This window comes from Erigeron canadensis, chromosome 2 (assembly GCF_010389155.1).
Source record: "Erigeron canadensis isolate Cc75 chromosome 2, C_canadensis_v1, whole genome shotgun sequence".
In the NCBI taxonomy this organism is placed as follows: domain Eukaryota; kingdom Viridiplantae; phylum Streptophyta; class Magnoliopsida; order Asterales; family Asteraceae; genus Erigeron; species Erigeron canadensis.
Genome location: NC_057762.1, coordinates 28527234 through 28554499, shown reverse-complemented (window position 1 = coordinate 28554499; position 27266 = coordinate 28527234). Strand labels below are relative to the sequence as shown.

Below are 27266 nucleotides of genomic sequence, written 5' to 3'. Positions count from 1 at the left end.
TTTTACAATAACCAACCAGTTATGTAATAATATAATAGTTGATAGAAAATATATAATTTTTTTGAACAACAAGTTGTATTAATCAAATCATTCGCCAATGAGCCGAATTCAAAAGTTTATATCCTAAAGTTACATCAAATTATTGGGATTGGCTTGCCATAGATGCCAAACTAATTTATCATTCTTGTAGCGACAATTAATCAAAAAAGAAAGAGATTGAAATACTATACTATGAAAAATTTCAATGCTTGGCTCGGTTCCACCTTTAAACACAACTTCATTCCGATGTTTCGATAAGACCCACCACCAAGTTGCAAGAATAGCTTCCAGGATTTGGTAACTTGCATCTCCTTTGTTAAAAGTAGTAAATAATAAAGCAGCCAAGATTTTCTTTTATTGAAAAGGAATGCAGTGAAAAATGAGAGAGATACAAAAGACGAAGGAGACTCTCCTTTAAATAGAAAAACTAAGGCAACGGATCACCATACTAACCGGACCTAATCAACTACTTATTCAAACTAGAAATTCAAAATGCATAACAAGAAAATACGAGATATGCTCAACAACTTGGCTGCTTCAAATCCCACGTGCAGATTACTCCTTGACTGGTCCAACTTGATTGCCACGTGTACATGGGAGTGGGCCATCACTCTTAATACCCCCCTTGATGCACACTCCTTAATACCCACTTTGTGTCTCAGGTATACAAACTTCTCCTTGGGGGCCGACTTAGTTAACAAGTCTGCAAATTGTTCATCAGTCCCACAGTACTCAAGCTTCACTTGACCTTCTTGTACCATGTCACGAATAAAGTGATATTTGAGCTCAATATGTTTGGAACGGCTATTCATGACTGGATTTTTAGACAAGTTTATGTTAGAAATCCAAAATAGTGATAAATTGTAATTTTAGTTAAGTGGACTTAGTTGTTGTTAAGACATGGTGAAATGATTTCTAAGGTTGAGGGACTAGGAGTGTTAATTAGCTTAATTGTAGATTTAGACTATAAATACCCTCAACTCCTTAGAAATCATAAGCCTTTTGATCCATTTTTACACACACTTAATACTACATCTCGTTCCAATCTCTCTCTCTCTCTCTAGAAATCACACACACTAAACACACCAAGAACACACATACTTTATCCGCCATTGTTGAGATCAAATCCAGAGCAGAAATCGTGTTATAACATGAACGTAAAACTTGACAGAATTCAATCTCGAGAATTCGATTGAATTGGAACGTAAAACTTGACAGAATTATGTTTTCAGCTATGAGAAATCTATTGGTGAACAAAAGTTGATGATTTTATGTGTTTTAATCGATGAAAAATGATGAAACAGGGGACGGTATGAAAAATAGTTTTTGATATGATTTTGGATGAAAATTGATATCAAAAATGGTTTCTGCTCTGGATTTGATCTCAACAATGGCGGATAAAGTGTGTGTGTTCTTGGTGTGTTTAGTGTGTGTGATTTCTAGAGAGAGAGAGAGATTGGAACGAGATGTAGTATTAAGTGTGTGTAAAAATGGATAAAAAGGCTTATGATTTCTAAGGAGTTGAGGGTATTTATAGTCTAGATCTACAATTAAGCTAATTAACACTCCTAGTCCCTCAACCTAAGTCCACTTAACTAAAATTACAATTTATCACTATTTTGGATTCTAACAGTTTATAGCTGATTTACTGTCACAGAAAAGAGTCGTGGGTAGTTCTTGACTTACACCGAGAACTTGAAGAATTTTTCTCAACCATATCGCCTGACATGCACCACCAGTCGCTGAAATGTATTCAGCCTCAGTGCTCGATAGAGCCACGGTTTTCTGCTTCTTTGAGCACCACGACACTGCTGTGTTCCCGATTAAGAACACGTTGGCTGACACACTCTTTCTGTCATCTAAACTTCCTGCCCAGTCACTATCAGTATACCCAATGAACTGAGTATTGTTGCTTCTTCCATACCATAAACCAAACTCAAGAGTACCTGCAACATATTTAAGAACTTTCCTTGCTGCACCCAAGTGGAGTTTAGACGGAGACTGCATAAAACGAGCTAAAACTCCCACTGCAAATGCCAAATCTGGTCGGGTATGAGTGAGATACATTAATCCACCCACCAAACTTCGGTACTGAGTCTCATTGTTGATGCATGTTAATGTGACAACAGCAACTTAGATTTGATATGTCGTATAGATTGAGACATTATGTTAATTTATGTCGTATCTATATATGTAATTGATAGATTATGGACTTTATGTTATGGTAATGATCGATTACATGTTTTGGTGTTATATATATGTGTGTTATGTATGATGTTTGTTGTGTAATATACAAGTACAAACATAATATGTGTTAGGATTCCTTAAGATGAAATACTTAGGAATATAACTAAGTCTTGTATCTAACGAAGATAAGGTATATCTTCGTTAGAGGCAAACGAAGATAAACTTCGTTTGGTACAAACGAAGATTAACTTCGTTACATGGGCTGGGCAGCTAAGTTCGTAAGAACAAAGCCCAGCAAGCCCAGTTCGACTCAAAACATATATATACGAATGAATACTCTAAAATAAGGATCACGTTCGACATACAAGTACACCAGACACCTAAGTTCGTTCTATATCTTATAGAAACGAAGATAGCATAATACGGCTGATTATTTACTTGATAATTAGCGATATACCAGTTTACTAATCAAACTAGTTATCTCGTGAGGATTCCGCACTCACGACATAATCATAGACGATCTCGAGAGCGATCTATAGCTATCGAGGGACTCACACTCATCAACTTTGTCTTCCCCATCATTAAGTTGAAGCTTCTCATAGGTGTTCATCGGAACCTGCTCCACTTTACAATCTTTCATTTGGAATTTGTTGAGAAGAGTTTTGGCATACGTCTCTTGTCCAATGAATACTCCAGCACTTGATTGTTTCACCTCCAAGCCCAGAAAATATTGTAACTGGCCCATGTTAGACATTTCAAAAACATCTTTCATTCCCTGCTTAAACTCACAAACAAGTTGAGCACATGAACTGGTACATATAATATCATCTACGTAAAGACAAACATAGATAATATTGTTGTCAGCTGTCTTTTTAACATATAATGTTGGTTCGTTCATGCTTCGTGTGTACCCGTTACTGGTGAAGTAGCCATCTATCTTTGAGTACCATGCCCTTGGTGCCTGCTTAAGCCCGTACAACGCCTTTTTAAGTTTATACACCTTATCAGCAGAATCTTTGAGCTCATACCCCTCCGGTTGCTCCACGAAAATATCTTCTTCGAGATCGCCATTAAGAAAGGAAAATTTGACATCTAATTGATGTAGAATCCAGCCTCTTTGAGCAGCCACGGCCAGAACCACTCAGATTGTTTCAAACCGAGCAACCGGTGCGAAGGTTTCTTCAAAGTCCACACCTTTCTTTTGTGAGTAACCCTTCGCGACTAGCCTCTCTTTGTGCTTAATGATCTGCCCATCTGAACCAATCTTAGTTTTAAACAACCATTTTAAACCAACCACGTTTTTACCTGCTGGAAGTGAGTTTAGTTCCCATGTATTATTCCTTTCGATGGCTGCTAGTTCTTCCGCCATGGCAACTTGCCATTCCTTCTTCTGGACTACATCATCAAAATAAAGTGGATCACAAATATTGAGGGCAAATTGAAGGTGCATGTATTCTTCAGGCTCCATTGCTCTTGTGTTAACATATATATCCGATATAGATTGGAGGTTTACAGGGGTTTGAGATGATTGTCTTTGACTTGATGATGAGAGAGATGATGGAGACACTACAACAGTGTCCTCTTGCGTGTGAGAGGCATCAACAGTGAGTGGAGAGTGAGGCTCATGGGTCCCACTAGAGTTAGACCCAACCTCAAATGTGGATTCATTAATTGGGAACAAATCTAAGTAGGTAGTACACACACTGTTTCCAGTTACTTTATTGTCTCCCCACTCCCAAAATGCATCTTCTAGTATGGTCACATCCCTACTAGCATCAACTTTTAACGTTTGTGGATTTTAAAGACGATAACTAGTGGGGCTTTGTGAGGAATACCCAATAAATACCATCTTTTGTGATCTATCATCCAGTTTCTTTCTTCCTTGAGATGGTACATGCTTAAAAGCAATACTTCCAAACACTCTGAGTTTAGAAACATCGGGCCTTTTTCCAGACCAGACATGTATTGGAGTCTGTCCTTCAACGGCATGTGTTGGTGACCTGTTCAGCACGTAGACTGCTGTTGCAACTGCTTCGGCCCACAGAAAATTTGGCAAATTCTTCTCTTTCAACATACTTCTCGTCATCCCCATGACTGTTCGGTTCTTACGTTCCACTACTCCATTAAGTTGCGGTGTATGTGGAACCGTAAGCTCCCGTTTGATACCATGTTCATTGCAGTAGGCATCAAATTCTTTTGAACAAAACTCTCCTCCTTGATCAGTCCGAAGAACTTTGATGTCGCACCCACTTTCTTTCTCTACCATCTGTTTAAACAATTTAAATTTGCCAAATGCATCTGACTTATTAGTGATAAAGTACACCCATATCATTCTTGAAAAATCATCAATTAGCAGAAAATAGTAGGAGCTTCGACCCAAGCTTTTAACCTGCATGGGACCGCAAAGGTCGGTATGCACAAGCTCGAGTTTCTCCGTGGCCATCCAGGAGTGAGAGGTAAAAGAAGAGCGGGTGTGTTTACCCGGTAGACAACCCTCACACTTGACTGACTTCTTAATTTTCGGAAGTCCTTTAACCATATGATGGTCATGAAGAAGTCTCATGCCATCAAAGTTTAAGTGTGCATATCTTTTATGCCATAGGTGAGAATTGTTGTCTATATTTATTGTGGTTACCTCAGGGGATGCAACATCCAACAGGAACATATTATTAGCAAGAACATGGATTTTCATCACCTCTCTTTCTTGATTTTTGATGATGCATTTGTCTTTCTCGAATAAAAGTGAATAGCCTTTCTTCATTAATTGACCCACACTTAGCAGATTGTACTCCAATGAGGGAGCATAGTACACATCTTCAAGTAACCGGGAGTTTGAAGACCCGGTATTTACACGAACCGTTCCTTTTCCTTCGATATTTAGTTTCTTCTTGTTTCCAAGCTGAACTTCCAACTTGAATGATTCATCTAGTTGTGTGAAGCTAGCCTTTGAGCCTGTCATGTGGTTTGAACAACCAGAGTCAATAAACCACAAGTTATTGTTTTGTACCTGGTTTATATTGGAGATAAGGCTAAGAGACTGATCATCGATGCAAGCCATGAATAGATGTTCATCACTTTCTTCTTCTCTTTCATTCATTTCAGCAACATTGGCTTGACCTTCTTGGTTATACCAACAATCTCTGGATACATGACCATACTTCTTGCAGACATAACATTACACGGTTGCGCTCACCGATACGTCCCCGACCACGACCTCTTCCAAAACCACGTCCACGGCCTCGGTTGCCATTCGAATTTTGAGGTCGATTGAATTCTTGTATAACTTGCAGCGCATGTTCTTCGGTTCTTTCAGATTTTTCAGCCGATTTGCTCATCATGCGATGTTCTTGGGACTGCAACGAACCCATTAGTTTAACAGGAGTAAGCTCAGACAGATCATACGCTACCTCGATAGATGAAACCACATAGTCAAGTTTGGATGAGAGGATTCGAAGCACTTTTTCAACTATGACTTGATCCAGCACTTCTTCACCATACGAGCGTTTTTGACTGACAATCGCCATAACTCTAGAGAAGTAGTCCCCTACGAGTTCGTCCTCCTTCATGGATAGATTTTCGAAGTCTCTACGCAACCCTTGCAATTTGATAGCCTTCACTTGCTCATCTCCTTGAAATTCAATTTTCAAGATCTCCCACGCCTCCTTGGCAGATTTAGCCGCTGCAATTCGAGAAAAAAGAGAGTCATTGACAGCCTGTTGAATTAAGGCCATCGCATGAGCATCCCTTTTCTTCATGTTCTTTACTCTGCCTTCATCGGTCTCCTTTTCATCGACACCCGAAACGACGAGTTCCCACAGATCTCGGGACTTCAGAATAGTTTGCATACGAATGCTCCAGTAGTCGTATCCGTCTCCCTTAAACACAGGGATCGGAGTTGGGGTAATGATGAAGTTTTTGGTTTGATTGGTCATGGGGAAAATGATGAAGACACAAAGGAATGAGTGAGAACCTAAGGCTCTGGTACCACTGTTAAAAGTAGTAAATAATAAAGCAGCCAAGATTTTCTTTTATTGAAAAGGAATGCAGTGAAAAATGAGAGAGATACAAAAGACGAAGGAGACTCTCCTTTAAATAGAAAAACTAAGGCAACGGATCACCATACTAACCGGACCTAATCAACTACTTGTTCAAACTAGAAATTCAAAATGCATAACAAGAAAATACGAGATATGCTCAACAACTTGGCTGCTTCAAATCCCATGTGCAGATTACTCCTTGACTGGTCCAACTTGATTGCCACGTGTACATGGGAGTGGGCCATCACTCTTAATATCCTTCACCCAATTAAGAACTTCACTTGGATAGAAAATACTCTGTATATAATTGAATGACATCTTTATAAAATGTAAAACAAGAATTGTCGTCACCAATTTGGTCATCATCACACTAGATATAGTTTAAATATTAAGAAATATTAAGTTACAAATAAAAGTTTACAAAAATTACTTACAAAACTTCGAGGTGACGTATCATATTTAATTCAACATGAGAGATCTTGATTCGAACAAATTAAGTGTCGGTGGTTCAGGCTTGACTGCTTGAGGAAATGAGCAACTTTCACGGCCCAAGCGAAGGATGACGCTGCAAGATGGAATCTTAATTTGCTGGAGGAAGAATGGATTGATAGCTGCTGCTGAATAAAGATTTGAGGCCGCAGATTTAGAGTTTGGAGATTAGTGTGTGCGAATAAGAATAGAGAGCGGTGTAAGATGACGCTTCTTAGTCTCATTCTAGCACTAATCAGATTAGTGTGTGCGAATGGATGTGTTCTTGTTGATTATATTTTGTACATTTGTGCATATTAATGAAATTTGCCTTTAAAGTTAAGTGAAGGATCCCAATATGATTGTTTCAAGATGCAAGAAAAGAACGCAGAAAACTACAGAAGTACATAACATACGAGAAAAAAGTAGTTGTTAAAAAAAAACCACAATTCTCTAAATTTTAACACCAAGTATGTTTGTTTGAAATGTTGTGTGACTTGTGTCGTATAGCAATATTGTGATCGGATTAATTAAATAAAGCATGAGTGTGCTCGGGTTTAAGAACTTGTTCATAATTTAATTACATGAATTTACTTCAAAACTTCGAAGTTAAAATCATTTGACCAATAACTTTTTTTTTCTTTCTTATGAAATACTCATATAACTTTGATAGTTTAATACACTGCTTTTGGAGTAGTGCTTGCAGCTTGCTGCTTTCTGTTCAAGCGGAGCTCGCTGTCTACTCCACGAGTCGCCACAGCTTCGCCTACGCCACTTGTATATAGACAACAATAGCGCCCAAGATTTGCCCTTCGCGTAGTTCATTGAACCTTCCAACTTCACTCCGTGGCCTGTGCTAAAGAAGCGTGTCTTAACTAATTCCTTTGAACTCATTTCACCTATTCTACCTCTCGATATCTCCTCACCTTGCACCTTTTTTTCTTTTCCTCATCCCATGATCCTTTCCCATGTCGTGGAAGTACAGCAGTGCTCCTTCATTCTTCATAACGACTATAACCAAGCTGCCAACCAATAAAACAAGCATTTCAGGCATTTCTTCAATATATATATCTCATACAAATAACAAATAATATAATCATCTAAAGATAGTTTATGCTATGGTTATTTTCTACTCAACTTATATAAAACTCGTGTATTTACTCGCCTATAAACTCAATGGGGTTCGAAGCTAAAATCAATAAAAAATAACTTATAGTTATGCTCAATTAAAGTTCTCTCATATACCAATGTAAGAATCGACTTATATTTGACAATTAGTTGACTTCGAGTCAAGCTTGAGTGTTTACAAATTGCTAACTTGTTTTAATCTGTCATGTGAAATATATTCAAATAAAGGTACGTAAAAAGTATACATTTTAAGCACCAAAAACTTCTTTGTCGCAATTAGAATTTGGATCAAATTAGAAATAAATAAAAAAATAAAAGTAACTAAATAAAAGATTGATAAGAAGACGATCAAAATACAAAAAAGAAAAAAAACGGAGATATTAAAACGTGGACTTGGAATCGGTTTCCGATAGATAGACTATAAATGGTAAGTTGGTTAACTCAAGACAGTTAATTTATAGGCTTAAGAAAAGAGGCACACTTCCTTATTACAAGCTTGTTAGACATTTACCGATTACAACTTGTTGGTTGCGCCTTAGTTATCAAATGACTTTGAATAATATTTCTATTTGTCTAAGAAATAAAAAAGTTTAACAAATTGTTATTGTGATTCAAGATATCTTATGGTTGAAAGGCTTTTTTTTGCTGAATGTTATATAAGTATATAAACGTTAATATTCTTATAAAACTTGATCTATATACTATTAATAGGGTCGGGTTAACCTTTTCGGTGACTCTAAGCGGAAACTAATTTCTGGGGCCTTCTTCAAAACTAGACAATCAAAACTTCCTCCTTAATTTGAAATTGAGGCAAAAAAAAAAATAAAGAACAATGCATATAAATGGCAAAGCTAAAAAGTTGACTAAAAAACTTACAATAATAGAGCGGTTCAAATTTTTAACCTTTGAGTATGTTCTGTTCTTTTTATCCTCGAAAATGAACATGTAGAAAGATTCCCCAAAAAAATATTTATCACAAATTCAAAACGCTTTTGTATCAAAATTGGGGCCTTAAGTGTTTGGGGGTCTTGGGCTCATGCCTAGCCCAATTACATTGTTAAGGCGGCTCTGACTATTAAATAAATTTTCTATATTAACTCCATTGTTTCATACAAGATTTCATCCTTGTTACTATATTTAAATTCGCTTAAACACAACATTTCTTGTCATTTAATTTTTACAAGATAAACAAGCTCCTATATATAAATCATATATGGGTTTGGTTTTGTCCTTGATCGACATATTGTGTCTGTTTACCATTCCTCTCAGTTTTCGTGTAGGTAATTAACTACTAGTCTACTAGTAATATATATCTTCTTCAAACTCCAATATTAATATTTGAAATCACCGCACCTTTTCGATCTGTTTGTACTATTTATGTTTAATTACTAGTTTTTCTTATAGATGGTGGAATCATTGGTTTGAACTATGGATTATTAGGAGACAACCTTCCTCCTTCACCCCAAGTCATATCACTTGTCAGATTTAAAAATATAACACGAATCCGTTTCTTTAACCCGAATCACGACATCTTTAATTCGTTACAAAACTCTTGAATACTAGTGATCCTTGGAACACTGGATGGTGATGTTCCAAATCTTGCAAGTGACGATATCACATACGCAAAAACTTTGGTGCAAACTAACATTGTCCCATTTGCGTAAAGCATCAAATTTCAATGCATATCGGTAGGTAATGAAGTAATATCTGGTAATCTAACATCTTTCGTATTTTTAGCTATTAAAAATATTAATGTAGTTTTACAATCCTTCAACCTTGGCCAAATTCTTGTGACTACCTCACTTGGGATTTACTTGCTTTTGAGTTCATCTCCTCTATCTAATAATGTGAAAGAAACAATGCAGCGAGTGACAGGTTTTTTGGCCCAAATGGTTTCCCTCTTTTAGTCACGTCCTATCCGTACTTTACAAATGTTTATGACCCAAATGCAATCCCATATCCTTCGTGTTATTAAAATCTACCGATGTTTTTGTGTGGGACGGAGATTTGGATTACACGAACATGTTTCATGCAATGGTTGACGTGATGCATTGGACGTTGGAAAAGGTTGGTGCTGGCTCCAGTATCGTATCAAGAAAAATATAATAGGGTATGCAAAGTTTCATAATATTTTAGAAATCTCAAACACTAAAGGGTGTGTTAGATCTCCTCATGCCTTAGATTGTATTCTTGAGTTGGCATTTGATTGGAAAAAAAAAAGAAGCAAAGAATAAAAACGTTAAAAGATATTCTTGAGTTCTATTTAAAAAGAAAAGAAAGCGAAAGTAGTGATTTCTAATCCCAAAATTTTCTTTTAAATATGGAAGGAGTAAGAAGAAACAACTAGTATTTTTTTATTAATCTCCCATTGTAACTCAATGTCGGGTAAATAATAAGGATATACCCATAAATCTATATGAGTTTAATTTTCTCCGTTATCAGTTTTCTTTTCTTTGACTTAAAACAACATTTTTTTCTAATCTTTTAAGTTATTTTTTTTTCTTTTTTTTTTCACTTTATTTTCTTGCTACTAAAAATTCGAGAATGTAGAATATTTTCCTTTTCAAATATGAGTTGATTGGGAAGAAAAACTTTCTAGGCTTTCAAGAAATTACTAACTTATCTATGAACCTAATTGTATTCAAAATTACATACGAGTATTAAGGATATAATTGTAAAACTATATGTTTTTTTTCTTTTGTTTTTATTTCCTTCTAAGTTGAGAACTTAGTTAACCATATACTGTTTTTTTCCCCTTAAGTTTCTTCTCAAATCAATAATACTTATTACATTTAATTTTTTTTCCTTTCATTTCCTTTTCTTCCCTTTCCCTTCTTTTCCAACCATTTCTTTTATTGATCACGTTTAGAATTATTAATATTATTATATGCACACATACCTATTTAGCTATTTCATTCCTTTGTTATGAAAGACAAAAACTTATTATTAATACAAATTTTTGAATGTTGATATAAACAAACTTGTATATGGTTGATATAGATGAAAATTTATGTTTATCTTGTCTTGTATATATATATATATATATGGTTCATATATAATGAAAATTTGTGTTAATCTTTTCATTATTTCATTTATAGATACTAAGATTTTGTAAGTTGCTACCTATATAAATTAACTTAGCATATGTCAAATTGTAAATCAAATAACAAGACCTCAATCAACCATGAATACTAATACCAATCATAACAAGAAAAAGCTATGGCTTACTATAACTCTTATCTTGCTCATACTTGTCATAGTTGCCACACGCATGCACAAGCCTAAAAACAGTGCTGTTAACCATTCACACACCATTCACTTTATATGTAACATTACTAATTACAAACAAGCATGTCTCACCACCATAAAATCTTTAGCATATAAGCACATAATGTCCCCAAAAGACGTCCTAAATGCCACGATCTATGGTGTCATTCATGCTGTTACCAATGTTGAACCATTGTTAATAGCCAATAATGTTGATGCCAATGATCAAGCTCTAGACGTTTGCAATGAGCTTCTAGGGTATGCCCTTGATGATCTCCATGCTTCATTAAATCTAGTGGAAAAGCATAATTTACAAACCATTCGTGAGGAAAAATTCAGCCTCATGAACTGGCTAAGCGCGGTTGAAACCTATCAAGAAACATGTTTGGACGGACTTAATGACCGATTGGAATTAAGGGAATCTATGTCAAAAGTTCTCTTACATGCCACTCAACATGTCTTCAATGCAAATGCCATTGTAGCTGACATGCCAAATATGTCCAAAATATTTAATATCCCAATTGTGGAAGGTACTGGAAGGCGGCTTCTTGGCACCGATGAAAGTAGATATCCCGTGTGGATGTCAGTGTCTGACCGGAGACTGTTGGCAGGTGGCAATGCAAGCCTAACACCAAATGTAGTGGTGGCCAAGGATGGGAGTAGGCAGTTTAAAACCATAACCGATGCTTTGGCCGCATACCCAAAAGGAAACAAAAGGAGATATGTTGTTTATGTGAAAGAAGAAATCTATGATGAGCATGTAATTGTGACCAAAAGCCATATGAATGTATTCATGTATGGTGATAGTGCTGCCAATACCATTGTCATTGGCAATAGAAGTAACAAAACTAACTGACAGACTTGGAAGAATGCATCCTTTTGTAAGTTTTGATTAGTTTACATAAAATTTATGTGTCTTATTTATTTACAGTTAAAATCTTAAGTATTATATATATATATATATATATATCCGATAGAAGAGGTTTAGAAATAATTAACTACGTATGGTTACGAAAACTATATCATTACAATAATTGTGTTTTTTTTTAATCTCATTCTTAGTTCTAACTAAATTTCATGACTTTTGTAGTTGCAATAGGAGATGGATTTAGAGCGAAGGCAATAGCAGGACCAGATGCAAATCAAGCAGTGGCTCTCTTATGAGAATCAGACAAATCAACATTCTACGACGTCCAAATAACATGTTACGAAGACACACTATACGCCCATTGCCAACGCCAGTTCTACACCAACTACACCATTTCAGGCACCGTTGTTTTGGTATCTATACAACCATCATTCAAGACTGCAAGATCATATCAAAACTTCTGGAAGCTGGTCACGCGACGACAATCACAGCCCATGGAAGAAAAGAACCCGGTCAAGCCACTGGATTTGTTATCCAACACTGCGACATTGCGGGGATGAGAAGCTGTATCCTGTTAGGTCTCAAGTAAAGAGCTATTTTTTTTATAACAGAAGTAAATAGCTATTTAGGACGTTCGTGGAAGAAGTATTTAAGGACGGTTGTAATGGAATCCAACGTTGATGATTTTATTCAACCGGATGGGTGGTTACCAATGGGTAACGACTTTGCATCATTGGATACTTGTTTTTATGATGAGTATGCAAATGTGGGCCCGGGTGCAGTTACTGTAAGAGGGTTAAGGGGAAGGGTGCCAAGGTGATTACTAATAGGACGAGGCTATGAATTTTACATAACTCTAAATAAAACAAATTAACGCTTTTGGTATGACATGAATAAATGATATTTAATATTTCATCTTTTGAATGATTTTCATTAATATTCTTACATCATATATGCTTTGAATGATTCTCGTTAAACTCAAACCCATAACATACTTATATATATTGTTTTTGTGTTAATAAGCATTCCCTCATTTAAGACTGCGAACATTTTACATTTGCTAACCAATTCCCCTGGTCTGAGATGGAGTTGCAGTATCAAATGCAATGCTGCCTAAATCATGCTAATAATGGAAAACTTTAACTTATTTAATGTGTACTAATTGAGTTTTAACACTTGATAGAGAAATTGTAATGTGTAAGAGAACTAATGTATAACTTAGAAAACAATAAACCGGCAAGGCGTCATTGTCATCGCGCATATATCAACATATGGCAGATTCATGCTAGAAACCAATATAGCTAACCCTACATGAAATCTTATATGTCGGGTTGTAAGAAAGTGAACTATGCAAGAAGCGATATGAACTCAATACTACATATCAAAATTTATTACCAAAACATACACAACAGTAGATACATATCAAGTCCATTGCATAGAGATTCCACGAACTGAAAAACACAAGGCCATTGATGAAAAATCTCATTGCAGTTAGAAGAGTGAGATCTGGGGCGAGAAGAAATTAAATTATGGAGCTTGTGGAAAGTCTTTGACACCAAATTGAATCTCAAAGCTTTCCTAGGTATTTTGAGTACCAAGAATATCTCGTCTTCTTGTTCCTCCAAAATAAGAGCTAATATAGCAAACTCAAACGTAACAGTAGATTCAGGATTCATGATTTTAGGGCATGACCCAGAAATTCCCCCCGAGATCAACATTGTATTTCACAAACCATCTTGAATAATCTTTCTTCAACTCATGAATTTTAAACTTAGAAGGTCGTTGGATTTCAATCACAAGCAAGTGATCTCGGATTCAAATAAGTAATTTGAATAGTTTTCCTCCTCAATCCAACCGCCAATAGGACCTGTAAGGTTTGTATACGACGGGCAATCCCTTGATCCAAGTTGAAACAATGTATAAATCCCGATTTGTGAACCTAGCGAAAGGGCATTGTTCCAATAAACACCAGCCTTGAAATCGATATAAATATCTTCATCAAGTTCATATTCACAGGAAGTCTTGCAAGTGCGAGTTTGTGAGAAATAAATTTCAATCTGGTAACGAGTGTTACCAAAGCCCATTCTGCAACTTTCATTCATTTTTAAACACATATTTTTCTAAATATCAAACATCGAATCTCCATTTATTCTTATTATTGTCAAAATGGAAATTGATTTTATCATTTATTTGTATCTTATCATATATTCAACCATGATTTCGCCGTTTAAAATATGTAAGGCTTCTTTACAGTTATATCTAATGAACATTATTGTTTTAATAATAGACAATATGTCATTGTTTATAGAAACAATTATTAATTTCATATGAGGGAACCAAAATTGCTTTATTAGTTGATTTTGATTGTCTTGAACGTATAATGCCTCTCATAGACAATAAGGGATTGTTTATAGAATTAAAGTTTTAATTTGTTGGTATTAAATTTCCTTATAATATTTTTTTTTACATAATTTAGTATATGAGTGCAACAAATTTGTATATTTGTATTCTATGTGTTTCGATAAACTTCCATTCTTTCACTCGAAGAGTTTCGCTAATAGATTTTCTTTCAAGCTCGGTGAATTTGTGAAGTATCTAAATTTCATTTACGATATATTTTTTGCACTTATAATTTTGTTACACTTATAAATTTCAAACTCCTGAATATGTGAAGTATTTAATTTTTTTATTAGATTTTATTTACGATATGTTTTGCGGTTTTTATCTGTAGACCGATGTGGTTAACCCGTGGTATGTTAGATCAGTCACTGCTGTTTATGGTGATTATTTTTTTGGTGGATTATGTGGTTGATGTTTATTTAAATGATGGGTGTTGGAAGCGTGTGGTAAGGTTTGTGTTGAGTCCTAATATTCATTGTAAATTTGATGATGACAAATATGATAGTAAAACACTTAGAAATCTTTTGGTTCTTGTAATCTGATCTGGGTCAAACTAAGCTGACACAACTTACGATCTGTTTCTGGGCCATATCACACTTCATACTATGTATTGTAATATCTTATGGAAGCAAGTATTAATCAAGCTGCATCAACAATCTTTATAGCAATCAATCCAAGTCGAAGAGAAGGATTGAAGATAGAAGACCAAACTGGCAGTGGAAGTCAGCTTGAGATTAGCAGTCAGCTTGGATATACTTAGACAGATTGAGCTTTGACAAATGGCCCAATCTATGTCTGACAATCAAGTGAAGATACAACCTGGAATGAAGATAAGGACGAATGACGTAACCAGGAAGAAGTCTAGGATTCAGGTTGGTGGTTTGGATTACATATGCATATCCATACTCTTATTGGCTGAAAAAGAATGTGTGACCGTACTTGGGGACCACAAGTACTATTAATTGGCACGATCAAATATTCCTTTGACAACCAATAGAAGATGAATACGTGGTTGAATTGGTGTAACACCCCAAGCTAGGCTTGGGATGTTACCGAAAAGATATAGCATTAGTATAGAATTATAGTAGAACATGAATTATATAAATAAAAGGGATTCGGTCAATCCAACCTCAACAATCAAGTTTCTTTCTTTCTTTCTTTCCTAACTCATTAAGAATGTAGGGGCTAGGTTTAAACCCACAACTACTAAGTACAAAAGTGTCATGCGGAATATCTCATGTAGCATGATTGTTTTTTTTTGTTTTGTAAAAGATATATATACTGTAATCTAAATTTAATGATTGTACATTGATGTAGGCTTTGAAGCCCCCTAGAGTTTGAGCTTCAGATACAAGTCAAGAACAGAAGAAGGAGATCACCACAATGAAGAAACAAGCTAAAAGTTGTGTAAAGTAAAAATGTTAAAAAACGAACTCAAGGACATCTAAATACAATGATGGAACATGGTTTCTTTTCCTAATTAAGTATGTATGTATATATATATATATATATATATATATATATATATATATATATGCGTGAATATAATAGAAGAAAAATAACTGTAAGCATATATGCATAAATACCATAGACAAAAATGATTATTACAAAACAAATGACTATTACATGTATGGAATTGTAAATTATGGTACAAGTAATTGATAAAATGATAAAATGATTTTTTGTTAAACATTTTCTCTTTCACACATTGTTTAACAACTTACATAATCATATGTTAAACTTGCATAAAATATCAATAATATGTATTAACTTCTTTTCTTAAAAAAAACATAGATCTCATGACCAAAACCAAACCAAAACTGGAAAAAAAAAGGTTGTCTGATTGGAATATCTTAGGTGGTCATTCAGTGTTAATCACTTCTGTTCTTGGGTCACTTCTGACTTATTATATGTCCCTTTTTCGTATGCCTATTGCAGTATGTAATATCTTAGAAGGAATGCGTGCTAAATTATTTTGGGGAGGAGATGCTGAGGAGTCCAAGATGCATTGGGTTAAATGGGACTCGGTTCTTGCTAGCAAAGAGAAGGGTGGCCTAGGTTTTGGGAGCATTAAAGCATTTAACTCGGCTCTTATTTATAAATGGAAATGGAGATTTCTAAATTGCCCACATGCACTTTGGGTGAAAGTTCTTACAAACTTATATCCAAAATCATTTGATATATGCGAGTCTGGAATGGATGTCACGAGTCGAGTTACAGGTACACGACATTCGATTTTGAAATTTGTTCATGAGTTACATATCGTAGGTACAATTCCACTCTCTACAATAAAAAGAAAAAATGGCAATGGCAAAGACGTGTTGTTTTGGCATGGTTGAATGACTCCCCCCTTGCGTCTCAATATCCGCGACTTTATGCTTTAAAGACACATCAGCAAGTCAAAGTTGGTGATCGATGGAATGGGCTAAATACTCAATGGAGTTGGCGCCGAAACATTAGAAGTGGTACTAAAGAAGCGCAACTGTCCCAACTTGATGAAAACATTAAGCATGTGACTATAACAACTGCTTCGGATCAATGGAGATGGTATCTTGAGGGGATGTCTGATTTCGATGTAAAAGGGATGTGGTCTCACATTGATAATATATCTTTACCTTCACACCATCTAGCCACCCGATGGAATAAAGTTGTCCCAAGGAAAGTTAATATCCATGTGTGGAGATTGCTTAAGGATCATATTCCTACACGATTCAATCTTTGGTGCAGGGGAGTTTCTCATAATTCGCTGATTTGTCCAAGCCATGGGAATGGCATTAAAACTACCTTTCATATCTTGTCGGATTGTTACATTGCTAAACAGGTTTAGAAAGCCATTTGTAAGTGGCTGAAAATGGACTTCCCCACCCACCTTGAACCTGTCGACCTCCTCATATATGTGGATAACATGACCAGAAAAAAGGTGATTAAGGACATGGTATTGACTATCATTTTTACAAGTTAGTGGGAGCTATGTAAGTTTCAGAATGACATTATTTTCAACCCTTCTAAGAAAAGGGATAACGTGTTGGTTGACTCCATTATTAACTTGTCTTATCTTTGGTTCTGAAATAGACGAGAGAAGATCATCATTGGTTGGGATGAGTAGCTTAAAAACCCAACGCTAATGTTATAGTGATACTTGGTTTGTTGTTTTGATTATATTTGTAGTTGCTTGTAATTGATCTCATGTTTCCCTAGAAGCTTAAATTTTGGAATGAGTCCAGATGTATTTTTGTATATTCTAGTTCTATAGTACCTTGCTAGTTGTTTTGTTTTTTAATATTAATTCCACCGTTAAAAAAAAAAATAATTTTGGGCTAAAACTGAATCTAACGGTTTCTGAAAGGTTCAATTTGGTTTTTAATTTTAACCAAAAACCGGCCAAACCGAAGTACCGAACCGTGTTCGCCGTAGTTCCATTCCTTCCTCTTCGAACATCTTCGCTCCATTCATACTCTAAAAAAATTCAATTTACAGTCCCTTTCACGCCACCAACCCCCGGCCACCCACCAGCCGCCGACCACCCCCTTCATCCCCAGGTATGTCTGTTCTCTTTTTTTTTTTGGCTTATCATCTATTAGCTTGGAGGTAAAAATACAAATAATATACACAAATATATCCAATCAAATTATAGATATACTGAAGCAAATCCAAATTGTTAAGTAACAAATTCAATGCTTGTTTTATCATTTTATTAAACTATGCTTTTCTTTCTTTCTTTATTATTACCTCATCATAAGTTGAATCCCATATAAAGCACACCACTTTGATTTCATACATATTTTTAAAAAAATGTTTTTGATTTGCATTTTTGTGACTTTATTACTTATATATATTTTCCTGTTATGTATTCTTCTATGTAAATATATAATTTTGTTATAACTAGTGATTTTAGTCATTTTTTTTTTCTTTCCTGTATTTATATCTTTTGATTTTGATTTGTGTGTGTTTGGTGTCATTCTTGTTTTGAACCATTTTATTTTGTTTTTGTTTCTCGTCCCCCAAGGCCCGGAACATTGTATTTAGTAATATCGGGTGTGCTATTCAAAAGGGGCAGCGGCGCAATGTTGCGCGGCTACCTGTTTTCGTTGTGGCAAAAAAATTTTGTTTTGCTTGTTGAGCAGATTGTAGAGCTGTTTTGGTTGTGGAGAAAAAGAGGTCTTAAGCATTTTTTAAATGCTTATGTGTATAGGTATTAATCTTCTACTACGGCAATTGAGAGTCTTGAGTGAATGTCGGGAAATGTCAAACTAGTGTAGTTGTGTGTAATTCATGAGTCAACGTTGAGATCAAGTAGCATAAGTGTTGACGCAAAACAATGTAATTTGAGTATAGTTTATTAATTTGAATGTTAAATGACTTTTATCTAGTGAGATAAGTATGATAGTTATATATTTTCAACTTATGCAAACAGTATCTACTTTATTAACAAACGAGTCTATATTCTGCTTGCAGGTCTTCTGACAACATCTTCAGTTGCAGACATAAAAACAGATGAAATCATATTGCAGACAGTTTTTGTCTTAAAAAACAAACAGTACCTTAGTCTTAGACAAACAAAATAACATTATTGTTGAAAAATAAACCCACCCCCTGGCTGGCTGGCTGGCCGGCCGGTGTGTCAATTAGAAAGAAAGAAAGAAAAGAAGGAAAATGAAAATGGAGAAACAAAGAGGAGGAGGAGACTGTAGGGAGTGGGATGAAGACGCCTACAGAGACACCATTTTAGAAGAAAGGGAATCTCATTCTCTCACTATCTTTCGTGCTGTTTTCTCCCCCTCTTCTTCACCATCATCCAACCAAAACGCTGATTTCATTGTCTCTGCATCTAGCGACGGTTCCATTGCAACTTACTCTTTATCATCTCTAATCTCATCTCTTGTATGTTTTTTAACTACCCCTTTTACCTTTTATTATTATTATCATTAACAACCCTTTTTACTTTTATTTTTCCTAACTTTTTTTATCTTTATTTGTTTGTAGCCATTGAACTTCGGAAATACTGGAGCTCAAAAGTAAGTTGCTTTTTGATTACTTATTACCCTTTTAAACTTGTATCCAAACAACCCCCTTTTACTTAGTGAGTCTTTTTTTTTGTAAGTTTATATGTAGGTGAACCAAAATGCTTACTTAAAGGACATGATGGGCCTGTTTATGATGTTAAGTTTTATGGTGATGGTGAAGATTCCTTCTTGTTGAGGTCAGTGATCTTTGCTTGTTTTTTGAGAAATAAAACCGATTATACGTTAAGAAACATCACATACTAGGGTAAGTATTTGAGACTACATTTACGACTCTAGTCCAAAGTCTGTAGTATGTTTCAACTTAGAAAGTTATATATAAGGTATTGAACTTTTAAAATATTGCCCAAGTCCCTACTTGTGAAAACTTACCAAATACAAATGCACAGGCTCAATCCCTTGCATGTGTGGTGTATGGGTGATTTGTTGTTAGGTGATTAGCAGGCGTCCGTCTCTTGCGGGTGGGATTTTGGGTACGAAAATCGTATCGGGAAGTAAGGGGTCCTTACAAATTACCACTTTAATGAAATTTTCTAAATATTGCGATTTTGATTTATCTAGTGTTATTTTTGCTAATGTGTCATTCATACAAGTTGTCACGTCAGATAACACTGGATACATACAACACGCGAAAGTTGGATACACACAGTAGTAACATTCGAAGTTGGATACATTTCTATCTATGTATAAAATGGTTTACAATGACACAAGCACACAGTGGGCAAGCTACACTGGCTTAACCTTTCTCTTATGACCATATCCTAAGTTTTTCTCAAATTTTTGATGTCGTAAGGTAGCTAGATACCTTACATGTCGAAAGTAACCCAAGTCATAATGGAAATTAACGTAAATGATTTTTAGTATATTGGTTTACTCATGCCCGAAGTATATTTCTATTTAGTTGTGGCGATGATGGTCGAATTCGAGGATGGAAGTGGATGGATGTTTTGGAAGCAGACCAAGGTAGTTTATCACAAAGTACTCGATTTATTATCTACAGTTCAATGAACATGATATATTCATCTTTTGACAGATTTTCATGTAATTGTTATTCACTCTATTACACACACTTAACTTTGCAGGTGGCCTTTTGAAGCCACAACTTGACTTGGCAAATCCTCAACACAAGTTAGTTACATAAATGTAGATCCATGATAATATATGCATGTTTTTTTGTAATTTTACACATTGAAATACTTTCTTTAGACCCCCCCTTGAAGATGGAATTTTGCCTAATCCACTATATGAATTGTTTGTCATGATTTACAGTTATCAATCTAGTAGAATTTTGAAATTGTTTGGGATTGAATTATATCTTGTGTGATATATTCTTGAGTTGTGTTCTATTCTTTCTTTTTGGTTCCATTTTTTGGTTCTAACTGATGCTATTCTATCTCTCTCAGAGGACCGTGGGGTGCTCTTTCCCCTATCCCTGAAAATAATGCTATCGCTGTTGATACTCAGGTCTGTAAGCTTTGCTTGCTACGTCATACTACTTAGTTTAGCGTGATTCCTTTTTAATATATCAATCTCATAACCTATTAAGCTTGTTTGAATTATGTGAACTTGTATGTATGATACATGTTGAAGTCGCATATGTTTTTCATTGTCCACAGGGGGGTTCCATTTATGCAGCCGCTGGTAATTCATGTGCATATTGTTGGGATGTGGTATGTATCTCCTGAAGGTGATTAGATAACAACTGAAGAGAATTTTTTTGTTTCTTTTTCTCTGGTTAAAAGGAGCTCCTTATTTTCCAATGTTTCCAGGAGAAATCTAAAATCAAAATGACCTTTAAAGGGCATGCTAGTTATCTACATTCTGTTGTTGCTAGAAATTCATATAACCAGGTATGCTGTTTGATCCTTTCTTTTTATCTTCTCTTACTATATTGTGTTAGCAATGTTCGGATAATTTAAGTATTCTGTTTAGTTAATCTTCATTATACTGTCTATTTGTAGATTATAACTGGTTCAGAGGATGGAACAGCCAGAATTTGGGGTAAGTATTCTTTACATATGAGGCACCGCTTTGAGGATTGACAACTGTTGCTTGCTTATTGCTCCTTTAGCCTCTTATGCAGTGTTGTTGGATTAGTTGTCATCATTAGATGAAGATGTGATGATCTCCACTCATTTTATGATGAATGGGTTGATAACTTCATATGGTGAAATGGGTATAATCAAATAGAAAGGCTAAAAGGAAATGGGTTAAGTGCACCAAAATGTAGTTAACTATGACTGAAAAGTTATAGTTGGAACGAACTACTAGATTGCCTATTGTATGTTAAGAACTTAATAAAATGTACAAATCATGTAGATATATTTTAGGTAACACCAATTTATGAAATATATTATGTACCCAACTAATCAAAGGTTTCATTAGATACTAGTTATACAAATATATGTGATTATATTCTCCTATCGATAATCCATGAACTAAGTCATGTAAAACTTTAAAACTGAAACCCATGTAAAATATGTCTATACACTCGTCACCGGAATTTGGGGAAGGGTTTCAAGGGCTGGTGAACGTTAATGAAATTTGGGGGTGGGTTTCAACGGCTTCTATCCATGGTGAATGGTGATCTGAATACTCTACGGAGTTGATGAAATCAGACCCCTCAATCCAAGTCCTCCCAACATCATCTTCTTCTTCTTTTCATTATCCGGTCACCTACTTCCGGCCACCCAGTTTTCGTCGCTGCCTAGATGTTCTTAACCACCGCCGTCTCTCTTTACTACCACCGTCTTTTTATTTATTTATTTATTTATGAAATGTATCAAAATCATGGTTTTTGATTTTGAGATAATAAGTTAATGGATTTAAATCATCATAGATATGAAGTATATACATATATGGATGTGAACTTGTTCCCGTTATAACTTTTTGGTCTTAGTTAACGACAATTTGGTGCACTTAACCCAAAAGAAAATGGTTCAGTTGGTTAAATTCTTTTTAGTTATATTTAGCATATTAGTTATTCTAATATAAATTTATCGTTCATTAAAAGTGACAAAAAGTTTTTCGGATCAACCTGACCTTAGCTGAGAGTTACACATTGACTTCAACGCATTTTGAACTATTACTCAACCTGCCAAACCCACCCAATTTGCCACTTCTGATTGAAAGTCTCAATACGTTTTCCTCTTTCTTTTGATGGTTTGTTGCAGATTGCAGAAGTGGAAAGTGTACTACTGTGATTCAGCCAGGGAAAGATTCAAAATCTAAAGACTTGTTTTCGTATGTCAGTTGCATTGCTCTTGATGCTAGTGAAAAGTGGCTGGTAAGGATTCCTCCAACCAAGAGACCTTCTAAAATCACTGGTCTACATAGAAATTTTAGCCTACAGTTAGATGTTATAAGTTAGTGACTTGATTTAGGCTGTGTTTGTATCTCTTATGGGTCTAAAGTTTCCCGAAGTGAAATGCATTAAACTTTCTAATTTATTTTTCATAATGAAAAAAGGTATCTATTATTTGTTCACTAATTATTTGTAAGATAATAATTTTCAACAAAAAGTGTTTCAGGTCAACCGAAATTTAATCTCTTTTGAACCAGTCCGCCATTTTGCCACCTTTATCCCAATGGCTTACAGTTGGGAAACCTATTGATGACTGAGCAAGTATATTGCACATATTTTATTTTCATAGGCTTGTGGCAGTGGGAGAAATCTATCTGTCTGGAATCTTTCTGCTTCTGAAAAGATATCAGAGATATCAACTCGTGCTTGCATCCAAGATATATGCTTTGACGATAATCAGGTAAGTAATTTTATTTGCCTGTTCATCTATATAAACTCATCTATTTTAACTCAATTGCTCCTGTTCTTTCCAGATATTAGCTGTCGGAGCAGAGCCAGTACTGAGTCGATATGACATGAATGGTGTTATGCTTTCTCAGATACAATGTGTACCTCAATCCACATTTTCCGTTTCCTTGCATCCATCTGGTGTATGTTCCTTTTCCCCGTTTTCTTTTTCAACTGAAGGAGCAATACACCTTATGATTTTTCAGATCAACACTGCAACACATGACTTAAAAAATGCAAAATCTCTACATGTCTAACCACTTTAAACTTCACAATACTATTGCCAATATCAGCTCCTAGCTAGTAGTTTTACATCTTTTTATTCTTGTATCCTTATCAACGCTTTCTACTGGCTGTTAGGTTATGTGTGTTGCTGGTTACGGTGGTGTGATAGATGTTCTCTCTCAATTTGGAAGCCACTTGTGCTCGTTTCGCTGTCAAGCTTATAGATGAAGTTCTTGTTTTTAATACAAAGTTCATGAGCAGTTGCTGGGCTGGTATGAGAAGCTAAAATAGTGCTTGCACTTATTGATTGAACTATCTATTTTGTAATGGCAAATCTGACCTAAGTCTCACTCTAATTGGTTACCAGTTATGGCTTCTTGTTTGTTATAATTAGTTAGTGTACCCGTATGTTAAGGCATTGAGGATATGTAAGAGAAATTTTAATATACTTGTACCACATAGAGATGTTGGGAGTTCTGTCCATGTATATGGCCAATGGTCACGAAGTGTTGTTTTTCCTGATATAAATCCTAAATTGTCAAATTTAGAGTGCATATTTGTAGTCATGTTTGTAAATGTCAAAAGCTTGTTGACCTTTGTTCCTACACTGGTAGCAAGTTCACTGCACTAATATTTGTGTCACGTCTAGATCGGGTGTTTATTCAAATTCAAAATGAAAGCTTGTCGTTTTTTCTTTCCCTACTAGTGAAAGGGTTCCGTGTATACACACGTTACAATCATCGAATATGTATACAACACTATAAAGTTTATAACGACTTACATAAACTAAAACCTGAAAAAATTAAATATACAAATCAGTAACAATTTTCTTAATAAACTGTCTCTAAAAAAATTTAGCGGTTGTGGTCACTTGTTTGTAAATAACACATTGCGAGTTAATACTCAAAAATAATGACCAGTTGCCCCGTTTGACCTGTAGCAGAAGAGTAGCCATTATGACCAGCCATCAAAAACCGCCCATTTTCAGCTCTATAGTGAGTTACTTACATCGAACATGTCCCTATGAGGGTGCATAATTTCTCCAAGAAATAGCGTATTATACTATTATAAGCCACCGAAGAAATATGGATGGTATGACAAGCAGGGTCATGAGGGTAGAAGTCACCAGAGGCTCTAATAATTGCAGTTTCTTTAGCACTATAGAGACCATTAGTATTATGACACATACAAGCACTGCATCCATTATCTTTGAAGTCCTCTGAAATCGAAGCTTCACAAGTCTGGGAGAGATATGAAAGAAAGTAGGTCTGATCTTTGACCTTAAATGTAAGATTTGCCGTTTACCATCATGAAAAAATATATATAGTGTACACACGACTTGTAAAAATTCTGGTAATTAAAAGGGAAAGGTAAAGAAGAACGGTATGTTTACCATATCTTTTGAGATTTCAAGAAATGAAAGCTCATTGGTTTCATCTGTAACATGGTGAACAACCTTTGCATAATGTCCGGAACCAACAAAGTCGAAATTCATGCTATGAATGCACCAGCAAGTAAAAAGGACAAATTCCGGAGGCAACTTAAATAGCACGAATACCAAAGTGCAAAACGAAACGCCAAACTTACGGCCACGTCTATACGCATCTATAATGTAAGACATGCAACATGAACCATTTAGTCCGTTTAATCACATATATGCTACAATCGGCTAAAAATCACCTTGTTTTAAGAAAGTTTTAGTTACTACTTTTATCCCAATAAATGTACAACTTCGAGTGGAACGTTAAGTTGATGCAAATTTGCACACAAAGGCAAGTTTAATACATGATTACATGTCCTCCGATTTACACAATTCATCAAACTCAATACATACAAACCTGATTGCTAACAACTATTGAATACTTCAAATCATCTTCTCACGGGCATTCAAGCCGAAAAAATTTCAAAGTCTTTCTAAACAAATAATTTCACTATCACGACAAACCTCACTTTTTAAGTATTTCAATGCCAAAAAAAAAAACAAACAAACAAACAAAAAAACAAAACACATTCCAATACATTTGATCCAATGAAATAATTACCCGCCGATTACTTTGATTCTTTCCTCTGGTGTGGCAGAGGAAGGTAAATTCCCTTGCACACAACACGTTTTCACGATCTTCCTGTTAAAACACGAATCAACAAAAGATAACATTATTTAGACAGGTATTTGGCATTATGGTGGAAAAAGACGTTTTAAAGATTAAAACAATAAAAGTAAAACAGTATATGAAAACAATAAAAAGTTTTAAAAACACTAAAATTCAAAATATAATGAAAACAAATAACAATAAAAAAAAAGAAGTAAAACTTGATATTACATAGTAAGAAAAAAAATCTATTTTTATACTAATTGAAAATATAATAAAAAAAAAGTAAGCAAAATAATACTTAAAAAAAATATATGACTCAAATCTTTATAAATAGAAGTAGAATTCATAGTTTGGCTCTATAGTTTTGGGGGACTAAGCAACCGTTTTAGTCCCTTGGTCTTAATTTTTTTTATAATAAATTTAGTTGGACCTTTGTGTTAGATATCATTATATAATTTACATTGCAATAACACTCTTATTAGATTTTGCATTCTCTTATATAATTTTTTTTATTTTTTAGTAATAATTGAGCTACTTTTTTTTGTTTTGTTTTCTTTGTTTACTTTAATTAGTAAGTTAATGAACTAGATCTTCAAATTTGATCTCGCTTAAAACTTTCAAAATTTTAAGTTGATAGTGGTAACACACATTCTTTTTGTCTCACTTATCATCTAACTTTTATTTTTTTACAGAAAATTTTGATGGCACATTAAAAAAATTGAGGCATGTGACAAGAGAAATACTCACACAATGTGACGACGATGTTATGGTGATAGGATGATGATAACGTCGGGCACATATATAGGTTTATTGTGTGAGGGGGGATATTATATATATATATATATATATATATATATATATATATATATATATTGCCGGTAGAGGAGAGAGAAAAAAATAAACTTAACTTTTGATTTGGACAATTGAAATTAATAAACAAAACAATCTGAGCATTTGAAATTAGGATTGCAGATATGGTAACTAATTAATTAATAAACTAAAAGTCAACTTTGACTATTATATATATGGTAACTCTTTTTATTATATTTAATATGTACGTTTGTAATTATAGTAACTATTTAATACTGAGTACATAATAATTACATTCAAAATGAGTTGTGTATTTTTACCATAACCATGATAACTAGAACAATATCCGGTCGTTGACCGGGTTAGAACAATGATTTAACGAAAGTGCAAGTATCCCAATAAATTAACAAAAGTGAAAGTATGTTTAAAGTACTTGAAACATGTTCAAGTTCGTCTATAAAGATAGAGTGAATTAATAAAAGTGTAAATATCCAATGTTTATTAGAAAGACGTAACATGAAACGTCGCAAAACCAGATATAAGATTGGTAGAAAAACAATGAACGAAAAGTATAAGCCCTGTAGTATACAAAGATGAAGTTTAGTATAAATCGAGTATCGTAATAAGATAACCTTTTAACACTTATATATATATATATATATATAAGTGTTAAAAGGTTATCTTATTACGATACTCGATTTCGTTAATTCATTGTTCTAACCCAGTCAACGACCGGGTATTGTTCTAGTTGGGTTTAGATTGATAATGCCTAAAATTGTTAAAAATGTATAAGGATATTTTAAGATTGTCAAAATCTTAATATTTAAAACAGGGTAAAATGTATATAAAACTCGCAAGATTTTATTTTATTTTTTGACTTGATAAACTCAATAAATATCTTGGAAGCCCAAA

The 27266-nt window shown here is 34.6% G+C and overlaps 3 protein-coding genes across 3 annotated transcripts; 2 read left to right on the top strand and 1 right to left on the bottom strand.

The window, feature by feature from the left end:
• Positions 1-5351: 5351 nt before the first annotated feature.
• Positions 5352-6158, bottom strand: LOC122588027. Its single transcript, XM_043760174.1, has one exon. It carries the CDS (start codon positions 6156-6158, stop codon positions 5352-5354), a length of 807 nt encoding a protein of 268 aa, XP_043616109.1.
• A 5092-nt stretch (positions 6159-11250) lies between these two features.
• LOC122588026 (pectinesterase 3-like) lies at positions 11251-12290 on the top strand. The gene is made up of 2 exons (XM_043760173.1): positions 11251-11965; positions 12217-12290. The coding sequence occupies exons 1-2, from the start codon at positions 11251-11253 to the stop codon at positions 12288-12290; spliced, it is 789 nt and encodes a 262-aa protein (XP_043616108.1).
• A 5513-nt stretch (positions 12291-17803) lies between these two features.
• Positions 17804-24005, top strand: LOC122587422 (THO complex subunit 6). Its single transcript, XM_043759586.1, has 14 exons — positions 17804-17933; positions 18850-19275; positions 19378-19409; positions 19496-19594; positions 20317-20378; positions 20498-20543; positions 20819-20879; positions 21032-21085; positions 21185-21265; positions 21377-21416; positions 22589-22701; positions 23069-23179; positions 23253-23369; positions 23587-24005. Exons 2-14 carry the CDS (start codon positions 19048-19050, stop codon positions 23677-23679), a joined length of 1137 nt encoding a protein of 378 aa, XP_043615521.1. The 5' UTR covers positions 17804-17933; positions 18850-19047; the 3' UTR covers positions 23680-24005.
• The last annotated feature ends 3261 nt before the right edge of the window (positions 24006-27266 follow it).

What these genes read in the sequence shown, in the direction of transcription:
- LOC122588026 (XM_043760173.1), top strand. Translation starts at nt 11,251, where the DNA reads ATGTCCCCAAAAGACGTCCTAAATGCCACGATCTATGGTGTCATTCAT. An exon ending in CATTGTCATTGGCAATAGAA is followed by an intron (nt 11,966 to 12,216) that starts GTAACAAAACTA and finishes TGACTTTTGTAG; the next exon opens with TTGCAATAGGAGATGGATTT.
- LOC122588027 (XM_043760174.1), bottom strand. Translation starts at nt 6,158, where the DNA reads ATGACCAATCAAACCAAAAACTTCATCATTACCCCAACTCCGATCCCT.
- LOC122587422 (XM_043759586.1), top strand. Translation starts at nt 19,048, where the DNA reads ATGAAAATGGAGAAACAAAGAGGAGGAGGAGACTGTAGGGAGTGGGAT. An exon ending in CTATCGCTGTTGATACTCAG is followed by an intron (nt 20,880 to 21,031) that starts GTCTGTAAGCTT and finishes CATTGTCCACAG; the next exon opens with GGGGGTTCCATTTATGCAGC. An exon ending in ATGCTAGTGAAAAGTGGCTG is followed by an intron (nt 22,702 to 23,068) that starts GTAAGGATTCCT and finishes TTATTTTCATAG; the next exon opens with GCTTGTGGCAGTGGGAGAAA.